The sequence below is a fragment of the Brassica napus genome, chromosome A5, assembly GCF_020379485.1.
Source record: "Brassica napus cultivar Da-Ae chromosome A5, Da-Ae, whole genome shotgun sequence".
Taxonomy (NCBI): domain Eukaryota; kingdom Viridiplantae; phylum Streptophyta; class Magnoliopsida; order Brassicales; family Brassicaceae; genus Brassica; species Brassica napus.
In genome coordinates, this window is record NC_063438.1 from 27687982 (window position 1) to 27700201 (window position 12220).

Below are 12220 nucleotides of genomic sequence, written 5' to 3' on the forward strand. Positions count from 1 at the left end.
TAGATATTTTGTAATCAGATCAATGGTATCAGATTGCAGGTTAATAGTGAGTTTTTGGATTTTTACATGGTTATATCAGATTTTTAATTAACGAATTTTTCATTAAATCCGAACCGGATTATATACAATGTATCGGGTCTATAGGTCCAACCATGAATCTAGGTCAGATATGAAAACAAATCTTAAAACTCAAACATTATCATAGAACAACTACCATATTTCGAAAAAATATCATATTTTGAAGAGAAAAAAAATGATAAAACCCTAAAAACTCAATTGTTATGGTTCGAAACAAAAATAATGGTAATTTGCAAATCAGTTTTCGATTAATAAATGAAAATCAAACAAACCCGCGCTTTCTAAGCGCGGGTCAAAATCTAGTTTACCGTATTAAAAACAGAATTCTGTGGAATAATAATAATAATAATGGTTAAAAGATCATTAATTATAAATATTACTTTCATATACATTGGCGAGATTATATACACATACATACAAGAAAACCTCTATAAATTAATAATGTTGAGACTACACCAAAACTATAATTTTTTATTAATTTATAGAGATATTAATTTATCGATATACTAATTAAACCAAAAATTTAATTTGAGACTATAAAATTATATTATTTTATAGAGATTTTTAGTGTTTATTAATTTATAAAGTATTAATTTAAAGAGGTTATATTGTATATATTATATTGCTGGTAAAAGAATTACAATTTAAAAACTAATCAACCAAAATGCGCGTAAGAAATGAACAGGAACTGGGGAATAAAACACTATAAAATTTTGTTTAATTTTGTTCTTCTTTTTCCCTCAACAACTGTTGTCTTCTTTTACTGAATGAGTTATAAGATGTGCGTGTGTCATGTTGCCAAGTGCTGATGCTAGGCTTTCTATAATATCCATCTCACTGGCATGCCTACGTACAGTTTGCTTGTTTGCTAGACTTAGATATAAACAAGGGAGATTATTCGAAAATAATGTCACGTCCCGAAATAATTATTTAAACTTTAACTAGTTTTAATACTTCGTCTATTATGAATAAGATACGCGAATGTTGCTTGATCTTTTTTTGCCTAAAAATGTTGCTTGCTCTTATCTACGTCCTTCATGCTAACCAACCAATTTGACATTAATCTATTTTATATATTTGATTTTTTAAAATCTGGCTACGCAACTTCATCCCCACACGTCTTCCTATTGGTAGTTCGAGATTATTAGATTAAATAGTTGTAAGCGACTAAGTCTTCCAAGTTCTCCATTCAATTCCGTGATCGTTGTGTAAAAAACCATTAAATTGATTAGTCGTTTGTGTTGTATTACATGGTCACATGTGGACGTCTATTTTGCCTCTTCTGAACATTTTAGTTATTTTCCATAAAAAGGAACTTCTGTTCTAGTACAGAACAAACCTATTATATGTTATACTACATAACAAAGCTGATATGTTGTGGAGTGGGTATTCTACATATTATCAAAAATAAAATTCGCATAAAAGACGTTTTATATTTGATATTAGAAAAAGAATAAACATGGAAGTATATACTTCGAACCTTTAAAACAATCATGGGTGCATATATATATATATATATAATGTTTATGATTCTATTTATTTGAACCAAACAAACTAAAGTATGGTGTTCAAAAATATATCACACAGCTATTATACTTTGCTTTGTAAAAGAACATGGTATTAATCACTAGCTAGTGATATATATATATATATATATATATATATATGTAAATATATACATTCTGGGCCAACTCGAACCAGTGATAATAATTCATCGTGAGTAACAAAAAAAACGACAGACATTGAAAAGTGAATATGAAACACGCATGTCCAAATTATAATTCTACAAGGAACTTATTAAGAAACACCAAAAAGTCGTAACTTGTCGTTCATTTTCAATTAATCACGCGATGTTCTTGTTGAAAGTTTAGAAAAACTAAATCCCTTTGAACTTGTTAAAGAATATATATATATATATATATATATATATATGTATGTTTACGCAGCTATACTTTTTTTTGGTAGGACGCAGCTATACATTGAGGTATACGTAATTATCATTTCTCTAGAAGTAAATGATAAAATAAGGTACATGCACGCAACAAGGCGACCCTCGATAATAATACAAACATATTACCTCCCCTAAAGGTCCTGATTTCATAGTCAATACTACTATTTAGCAAAAAAATATTTAATGCTACCAAGAGAACCTATCAAATAACTAAAACAACCCCAATATATAGGCAGTAGGGGGTGGGATCATGCCAATTATTTATTAGCTCAATAGCTCCTTCACGCGTTTTATTATTTTAATCTAGTTTAAAAACTATATATATAGTCAACAAAAGATCTTAGTAATTCATGTTCGTTAATCATATGTGTGAAAATAATAACAATAATAGTTTTAAAGAAACTTTATAGGGTGTGTTTTTTCCTTATTAAACAACTTTATAAGTTAGTTTCAGATTTCGTAACAACTGATGTATTGGAAAGGAAGGAACAATTAAAAAAAAATTGTTCATCAACAACTTTATCTAGAAATCCATGTTGCCTCTGGAAAAACATAGCAAACGAACAATTTTATCAATTGTATGTTTGTAAGATGTGTGTCTCATGTTAATAACCTTGCCGTTTCTATAAATATAGCTTGGGCTTACATAAAAGACCTTAGAAGACCACCTTCTTTGCAAAAAAGAATAATAAAAAGAATGGTAGCAGATTTGGTAAATGGCAAAGATTTGGTTATCTAATCCAGAGCCGCGTTACATTTCTGATTTGCGCTTGTGGCGCCTTGCCGTAATTGTATTTTTTAATGTCTCTGTCAATCAGCTTGAAGATATCCGGTGGAGGAATGACTTGATGATTGTGGAGAACATTGTTTCTCTGTCGGTTTTTATGAGCTGCTTAAAGCCGATTGATAACATGTTATTTTTTTCTGCTAGATTTACTTCTTTATTCACCTCGACATCCTTTGACATCATCAACTTGAGCATAAAAGGGAAGGAAATGCTAGATAAATGATTGACATGTTTTTTTTTTGGGTGTAAAAAAAAAAAAGGTGTTTTCACCTCTTTGCCAGAAACTCAAGCATTGTAAATAGTCTTTTCCACCGTGAGTTGAACCCAAGTGACAGAAGTTACAGTCGCAACCCCTTTACCATTAGGCCAACTTAACGTTGGTTAAATGATTGACATGTTATGTGACAGGGTTTTGATAACTTTAATTTCCGGTATAGCTGAGATTTTTTAAAAAATTTGCGATTTTTAGCTGCATTATTAGTTCGTAACCAGATTCCGGGGATTTAATAAGTTAATTTCCAGTTTACATTCTTGTAGTGTTTTAAACATGATACTTACTAATATGTTTTACACTTTCCGAAGGTCCCGGGCACAGTCATCTTTGTCGCTTTATATCATGCTTTTTATATATCAGAGCACAATTGTATAAACACTCGTAACAAAAGAATATTTTCAACTCAACTCCAAATTAAACACTATTGTTATGCGACTTTCACACTATTTTAGTGTAACTTTTCCAACCTAATACTAAAAATTACACTATTTTAGTACAATACTATAATTTTACATCAAATTTGATAAGAAATTATAGTGTTACACTAAAATAGTTTACACTATAATTTTTAGTGTTAGATTGAAGAGTTTTAGAGTAAAATCACACTAAAGTAGTGTTTTAGAAATGAAAAATTTTTAGTGTTGAAATCACATTAAAATAGTGTAATCTTGACATTATAATATAATAATGTTATCGTAAACAAAGAGGAACAGAGGTGATATATAATGTAGAAAAAGATTAATTTGCTTAATATATACTACATGCATAAGCATGAGCATAAGCGGATAGAAACTTATTGTCAAGGTACTGAATAATGTCAATCGGAGCGCACTTGTCCAATTCTAAACGTAATTAATTAACTAACACTCCTAAAAGTCATACCTTTTTTCTTGGGTCTATCAAAATATGTCATATGTTTTATTTTATTTTCTAAATTAATCATGTTAATCTCTTGTTCAGAATATAAAATACGACATAAAAATCATATTCTTGAAGGATAAACAAAATACATGCAGGCGACCGTCTGATCATAACTAATTATAGAAAACTGTGGATAACTAATATGAGTACTACAAGTTATTGGTTGTAGTGTTAATTATCTTCAGTGCTCTTAGGAGTACTACAAATTATTGGTTGTAGTGTTAATTATCCTCACTGCTCTGTAATTAATTATTATCAGTTTTCTAGTCTCCTATTTTTTTTTAAATGTCTCATTTTAAGTTTAATTTTTTCCTAAAAAATGTCATTTTAATTTCTAATGCAATTTTTTGCATATTAAATCTATTTTTATCTTCTGAATAACTAAAAGATTTTTTATTTAAATTATTTCCATTTAATTAATTCTACATGAATAACAATATATTAGTATATTTTACCATTTTTTTAAACATGTGAAAATATATCAAAATAACACTTTTAACAAAACAGATATACTATTTATTACTTTTGCTGTTTTACAACAAGTGTCATTTAAGGGTTTTTATATCTAAACAGTCCCGTCTCTTACCCATGGCAATATGGGTATTTGCCATGGTTCATGGGTCCAAAATTTGTGTTGTTTTAAAGTTTCATTACAATCTGTTAAATTATCAAAAAGATTCATAATTAAGTAAACTTAATTTATTTATTACAAGACAAAATAATAAAAAATCTGTACATTCACCATTAGTTTTGAGATATTTTTTCTATTTGTTTTAGGCAGTGTTTTGAAAACTAGAGCAGACGTTGATTCAACATTATAACTAGATCAATGGTCGGACCGGTCCAACTGGTTCAACTAGGTTTTAAATTTTAACTAAATTTTATATTAAGTAACTATTGTATATATAACATAAAATTATCTTTATAAAATTTTATATAATTATTAGAATCTAAAAATGATACGAAAACAAAAATATTTTTTTAAAAAATAATATAAAATAATAAAAATAATTTATTTAGATATATACTTAGAAAACAATATGATTTTTATGAAATATTTTTATAATTTGCAGTTTAAAAAAAAATACTTGAATTTGAAAAAATAGGATTTTAATATCAATCTTGATCACTGATTTAGCGAGTTTTACTAGTTTTTGATCGGGTTTACCAATTTAACTCAAATCCGGTTTTTAGTATAATCCGAAATCGAGTCACGGTCCGATCGGCCGATCTGGTCCAGCGGTCAGTCCGGTCCAGTTTTCAAAACACTGATTTCAGGTCTTAGAGTTCAAATTAAAAGATATGCAGTGAAAAAAATATAGAGAATATTTATAAAAGAGTTTATATTATGTGTTTCGCCGAGGGTTATTATATATGGGTTGAGACGGCACTGTGTCTAAACTAAAAAACTAGTACTTTTTTTATTTTTTTATTTTACCTTTATTTAATAGAGTAGTTTGTTTGATTTTGTTAACTAATAAATAAAAAAATTGAGACTAAGGCGATCCCTTAATATGAAATGGAGACTAGAGTAAGAAGATGTGCTGACAACAAGAAAGAAATTAAAGCTGCTTCGCTCGTTTTCTTATTTTTATTTCCTAAAATGGACAAATAACATTTCCTTACTAAATATGAAAAGTTGTGAAAAGTGTGTATCTAACTAGAGCCCGTTAGACCATGACCAATTTTGAACAAGAGGGAGGGGTTAACATAAGTTATCTTGTCCTGACCCAATCTGCTAATTAAACATACTTAAATTCCTAAAACAATTTTAAGGGAGTCCATTAGGCCCGCACAAATTTTAAGCAGGAGAGAGGGAAATAGAAAGCTACCTAAACAAACAAACAAACAAAACTAATTGAACTTTGTGACAAAACAAAACCGAAGTGATGATACAATAGTTTCACATTACGCTATTTTGAATGTCCCACTACGTAAGAATAGTTTATTTTAAAAGGCTACTTCAGGCTGCCGTTGCTGTATACGTAAAAGATGCGTATCGAAAACTTCCTAAACTTGGTGAACACGACGGTATAAGCTGGTGAGTGGTGACGCTAAGGGTGGACATTACAAGAATGTAAACTGGAACTTAGTAAAGTTTAAAATTAGATTACTCAAGTGGCGGGAATTTAATAAGGCCCTTAATAGAAAAAAGAATCTCAACAATGACTTTTGTCCTAAAAAGACTCTAAATTAGGAGATGGCTTTGGATAAAGAGACGACTCCTCAGGATTCTTTCAATAAATGAAGCTAAGAAAAGTGTCCACTCAATTCAAATAGAGAAAATCAAAAGCATACCATTTATAGGATTAGAGTCTAATTAATATTTTAACAAGAAAACTAATACTCCTACTAATATATTCATTGGTCAACGGAAAACAATTAAATTAGTAATCAAATTCAAAACACAAAGACAAAACCTTTTATTTCGGGTGTCTCGAGACGAAAATTAAAAGTTCAAAAATCCCTTCTATTTGTTTCCTATAATCCTCTGTCTTTCAATTTCTTAGGGTTTTGAGAAAAAAAAAACGTTAAAAGTGATTTTAATGGTGGTAGACAAAAGCAGCGAAGCTTCTCCTTTGTGTTGTGCTCTTCCAATGTAACTGCTTACTCATTCCTATGGTTTTGTTTTTGTTTCCCGTTCTTGATTAAGTCTTGTTTGTAGAAAAGAAATGATATGTCTGAATATTCTTTCATACTACTCTTGCAGGTACAGCCCAAAATATTCAAGTTATGTCACTGAAGAAGATTCAAACGACCTGAACCATACTCCAAAACACAAAAGAACCAACGTTTTGCTCACTAATTCTGCTTCAACTCACGGTAACAACTACTATATGCTTCCTTTGTTCTCTGTTTCCTCTGTTTTATCGTGTCCTTGTGTTTATTTTTAAAAAAATATATCATTGCTTGTGCACCAAGAAACCTAGTCTCTTGCATGGATCTCACCAATGTCTTGTCTTGTCTCTCTCTTATCCTCACAGATCTGAGACGTCAAGAGGTAGAGAAAGAGAAGCAAGATACTAACTCACCGAGAGGAGCCCTAGAAGCCTGCTTAACACGATGCTCAATCTCCTCCACCTCTTCCTCCTTAGACGATCCTCCTCCAAACAGAGAAGCTACTGAAAACGCAAACGCAGACGCAGAAGCAGGTGGTAAGAATCACAGAGCATCTTCTAATTGGGGAAAGTTCTTCAAACATTGGAAACGCAAATCCATGAAACGCCTCTCTTCCTTTCCTCCATTAGCACATAGACGCAATAAAAACGTAGATCAGCACATAGACGGTCTAAACGTTCACGACATCTACGACTTTCAATCATCTCTACACAGCTTCTCAATCACTGACCTAGAAATCGCAACTGATAACTTCAGCCCCGGTAACGAGTTTAAAACTTTCCTTATAAATGTTTCAAAAAAAATAAATTGCCTTATAATGTTATACTACTTTAGGGACTGTTTGGTAACGACTAAGAGACCTACTAAACGTTTGCAGAAAATATAATCGGAAGAGGCGGTTACGCAGAGGTTTACCAAGGGATTCTACCAGAAGGGAAGCTAATCGCTGTGAAACGTCTCATAAAAGGCACACCAGACGAGCAGACAGCTGAGTTTTTGTCCGAACTAGGGATTATAGCTCATGTTGATCATCCTAACACGGCCAAGTTCATTGGTTGTTGCATCGACGGTGGAATGCATCTCGTTTTCTGGCTATCTCCTCTTGGAAGCCTAGGCTCTCTCCTACATGGTTTATATTCAAATCCTAAATTCCCCTTGATTCATACTTTTAAACAATATATATATACAAAAGATCTAGAGGGCTCTAAACATGGTTAATTTTAATTATTTATTTCCTTGACAATTTAGGATCATGCAACCTATATATAATATTTTTAAAAAAATTAGGAGTTAAGGCAAATGTTTTATCTGGTTGTGCCCAAAACCGACCATGGTCATATATTTGTTCTAAGTATTCTGTTTATTCTTTGCAGGACCTTCAAAAGATAAGCTGACTTGGAACAGACGTTACAAGGTAGCGTTAGGAACAGCAGATGGACTAATGTATCTACACGAGGGTTGTCAAAGACGTATCATCCATCGAGACATCAAAGCTGACAACATCCTCCTCACTGAGGATTTTCAACCGCAGATATGCGATTTCGGATTAGCCAAATGGCTTCCTAAGCAGTTGACGCACCACAACGTATCCAAATTCGAAGGAACATTTGGGTAACGGTTTGTATATAAATGTTTTTAAATAATTATATTTTATATGGTTTAGTTGAGAGTATGGTGTGATAAGGTTTTGATTAGGTACTTTGCGCCGGAATATTTCATGCACGGAATTGTCGATGAGAAGACCGATGTTTTCGCCTTTGGAGTTCTTCTATTGGAGCTTATAACCGGCCATCCTGCTCTTGACGATTCTCAGCAGAGCCTTGTCTTATGGGTGAGTATACGGACCAGTTTGACATTTGACGCTTAACCTAACCGGTTCATAGTCAACTGGACGTTCTTTTTTACTTTAGGTGGTACACAAGTAATGTGTTATTTCTTTATGGCCACAGGCGAAGCCGTTACTAGAAAAGAAAGAGATAACGCAATTGGTGGATTCGTCTCTTGGAGATGAGTATAACGTAGAAGAGCTTAGCCGGTTAACTTCCACAGCTTCTTTATGCATAGAGCAGTCTTCTCTTCTACGACCCCGGATGAGCCAGGTACAAGAATATAGTTCCATCCGGTTTGGTTCCGGTCCATACATGTAGTTTTATTCAGTTTCATCTCTACATCTTTTCTGATTCTTACACCTTACATTAAAACTATAGTTGTCCCTTGTGTTATTATCTAGCGGTTAAGTCAGGACTTAACGTTTGTATAATATTATAAAGCAAGTTTAAAGATCGTTACCAGGGCTGATACGTTACATGGTCTTTCAATGTATTCAGGTTGTGGAATTATTATTAGGTCAAGGAGGTGTTGATATGACTCTAAGAGAAGACAAGAGAAATATGATGCAACGTACGTATTCTGAAGATTTATTAGATAGTATAGAATATAACTCAACTAAGTACTTGGGAGATCTTGATCACATTCGAGAGGTTGCTTTAGCTTCTTGAAACTAAACAAAAAAATATCATGTGAAAAAACTATTTTGGTTTTTGTTCTTTGGAGAATGTAAATATGAAACTCAAGTCTAGATATAGTAACCGTTTCACTCATTTTAACTTCGATTTATACTACTAAATTTTCATACGAAAATTACTACAAAACAATTTTACAACACAATTTATGTATATTATTTTTTTGACGTTAAACGACCATTTTATTACTCAAACTTGAGGTGGTCCGAATAACCAAACCAGAATATAACAACCAATAAAAATTAATTCCCTATAGAAAGATCTAGCAGTTTTAACTAAAAAGTCTGAAATCTGATTACACGCTCGTGGAACATAAATGATGTTGAAGTTTGAGAAGCATATCAGTAGCGTATCTATTCTCTCCAATTCTGTCGTAAAGCTTGGCCAAGCATAAAGTTTATTTATCATTGCAATCAATTTTTTACTGTTTGTTCCAAAAGTCTGACATGTTAAGTGTTGAAACATATTTTCTATTGCCCACAATGAGACATACATTGTGGCATATTTGCATCACAACCGTATTATAAAGATTCAAATGGTTTCTATTTACGCAATTTTTATTTAAAATGATATTTTTTTCTGGATTCACACCAAAAAGTTTATATGGCTTTGAAACATATACGAAACATTAATCAAGCTGCTTGGTTTAAAGGGATTTTCACAACAATTGCGGTATATAGTGAAAAACAATTGAACCGGATAGGAAATATTATACGACTAAACCGAAAAGACCGATAAAATCGACTGGTAGATCAAACTTAAAATCACGTGACACCCACTTGCAATTTTCCAGAGTTACGAAAATATCCTCGTAACTGACAGAAAAGATCGATAAGATATCCCACCCCCCTTAAATTCTGGGACCCCAACTTTTGAATTTTCGAATTCTGGGACCCCAACTTTTGAATATTTGAATTTAACCCCCAAAAAACTGAAGATTGGGTCTCTTTATCTTCCCAATCTCCCTCCCTCCTCTATATCTGCAACACTCCCATCGAAATCCTCAAAAACCCTAATCCTCCGCCGCCACTTTCCACAACTTCGAGAATCTCAATGGCCAAGAAGAAAGGGACGCGTAAGAGTAACGCCACCGTTAACGATACTCAGCAAAACCACGACGAGAAAGCCGCTACTAAGCTTATCCGGCAGTCTTCCATGGAAGAAGACCAAGACCACCACGAGGAGAAGGTCCAGAACCTGAAGTCTCTCAACGCGATGCTCGTCAAACAGACGGTTGAGAAGCGGCAGCAGATCGATTCGCTCGCCAGTGCCAAGAGCGAGCTGGAGACGGAGCTGGCTCGCTACGGCGGCGAGTTGGATCAGGTTAGCGACGAGAATCTGGGGCTGAGGATGGAGCTGGGGTTGGTTATGGAGTTCGTCGGGTGTAGGTTTAGAGAGATGGGCGTTGGAGTGGAGAGGTTGGTTAGGGAGAGGGATGTGATCAAGAAGGAGGAGGTGAATAAATTGAAGGAGAGTGTGGTTGTGCTGGTGGAGAAGGAAGCGAGTTTGGAGAAGGAGATTGAGGGGTTGAAGAGAGAAAAGAATGAGATGGAGATTGTAAAGAGTGATCAGAGAGGTGAAATCGAGGAGCTGGAGAGGAAGTTAGGCGAGGTGAGTGATACTGTGGAGAGTTTGAGGAAGGAAGAGAAGGTTTTGAGGGGTGTGGTTGTTAGGTTGGAGAAGGATCTTGATGAGTCTGTGGAGAAAGAGAGGGTGATGATGGTGGAGATTGATGTTATAGGGAAAGAGAAGATGGTTAAGGAAGCTGAGCTTGAGAGGTTAGTGGAGGAGAAGAGTTTAGTTGAGAAGCAGATGGAGATGGTTAATGTGCAGTGCTTGGAGAAGGAGAAGTTGATTGACCAGTTGTGTGGGGAGAAGGTTGAGATCGAGGAGCGTGTTGTTAGTGGGGAGGCAAAGCGTGTTGAGTTGAATCAAAAGGTTGATGAGCTAGAGCGTGCTGTTGCTGCGCTGCGAAAGGATTGTGTTGATCGAACCGAGACGAATGAGAAGCTTCAGTGTAAAGTTGGAGAGCTGAGGGATGCGCTTTGGCAGGTTGAGGTCGAGAGAGAGGAAGCTGGTAAGGCACTTGATGAGGAGAAGAGACACGGAGAGGTTCTCAAGGCAGATGTTTCAAAGTCAGAGAAGATGATTGAGACAACTCTAGAAGAGCTTGAGAAAGTTAAGATCGAGCGGGAGAGTTTATCTACAGCAAAGAATGATCTGGAGAAACAATCCAAATCATTGAAAAGCGAAAAGGCTGTCCTGGAAAAGAAGCTTCTAGAGCTCACAAAAGCTATAGAGTCCGCTGGAATGGAAGCAAAACGCAGCTTGGTGATGCTAAAGAGCGCCGCATCTGCTGTGTCGCAATCAGATAGCGAGCAGCAGAAGCAAGAAAACGGAGCAGAATCATATGCCTTGGAGCTAGAATCAATAGAGAAAGCGTTCAAGAACAAAGAGAACATAATCGAGGAGATGAAGAAAGAAGCCGAGACAATGAAGCAGTCAACAGAAGAGGCGCACAAGAAGAAGAGCTTCTGGACAGTTGTTTCCTCCGTAACAACGATTTTTGCTGCTGCATCCTTTGCCTACGCCTCTAGAACTCGTTAAGCATACTGCACACGTCAACATGCCCATCTCACTAGAGATGTTTACTTTTTGCCTTTCAAATAATGTTTGTTGTTTAGGTCTCTCAGCAAAGACAACGACTCTAATATGAAATATAATAATCTTTCTCCTGAGATCAGTTTGTGTATCTAAATGATTTTCTTAAACCAATGTCTGAACTTGTTGATTAGGCATTTGACATGTAGGTCTCAGAAGCTGCCTTAAACATATGTCATTTGTTTTGTGTTTGGTGTGATCTTTCATTTGTCCGTTTTAACAAACTTATTTATTTGAATTTCGCTCTTTTTGCTTGTTTCCACAAAGCTTTAGCTGTTTCTTCATCATTGTACCAAGATTCCTCACATGTCCAAACAAAAACCCTTTTATGCCTTTTTGAAAGACAGAATATTAAAGATCTAGTCTTTGCTTTGTCGCTGTGATAATGTTAAATCAATGTGAAAGAT

General features: G+C 34.1%; 2 protein-coding genes across 2 annotated transcripts; both read left to right on the forward strand.

The window, feature by feature from the left end:
* The first annotated feature begins 5427 nt into the window (after nucleotides 1-5427).
* On the forward strand, nucleotides 5428-9242 carry LOC106345648 (receptor-like cytosolic serine/threonine-protein kinase RBK2). The gene is made up of 7 exons (XM_048780168.1): nucleotides 5428-6834; nucleotides 6996-7391; nucleotides 7508-7759; nucleotides 8004-8241; nucleotides 8326-8461; nucleotides 8580-8729; nucleotides 8958-9242. Exons 1-7 carry the CDS (start codon nucleotides 6684-6686, stop codon nucleotides 9126-9128), a joined length of 1494 nt encoding a protein of 497 aa, XP_048636125.1. The 5' UTR covers nucleotides 5428-6683; the 3' UTR covers nucleotides 9129-9242.
* Nucleotides 9243-10039: 797 nt separating this feature from the next.
* On the forward strand, nucleotides 10040-11890 carry LOC106453058 (myosin-11-like). The gene has a single exon (XM_013895280.3). The coding sequence runs from the start codon at nucleotides 10206-10208 to the stop codon at nucleotides 11757-11759; it is 1554 nt and encodes a 517-aa protein (XP_013750734.2). The 5' UTR covers nucleotides 10040-10205; the 3' UTR covers nucleotides 11760-11890.
* Nucleotides 11891-12220: the final 330 nt, after the last annotated feature.

Excerpts from the sequence above, each read along its gene's own strand:
- LOC106453058 (XM_013895280.3), top strand. The coding sequence starts at position 10,206 with ATGGCCAAGAAGAAAGGGACGCGTAAGAGTAACGCCACCGTTAACGAT.
- LOC106345648 (XM_048780168.1), top strand. The coding sequence starts at position 6,684 with ATGATATGTCTGAATATTCTTTCATACTACTCTTGCAGGTACAGCCCA. Across the intron at positions 7,392-7,507 it reads AACTGATAACTTCAGCCCCG|AAAATATAATCGGAAGAGGC; the intron begins GTAACGAGTTTA and ends AAACGTTTGCAG. Across the intron at positions 7,760-8,003 it reads CCTAGGCTCTCTCCTACATG|GACCTTCAAAAGATAAGCTG; the intron begins GTTTATATTCAA and ends TATTCTTTGCAG.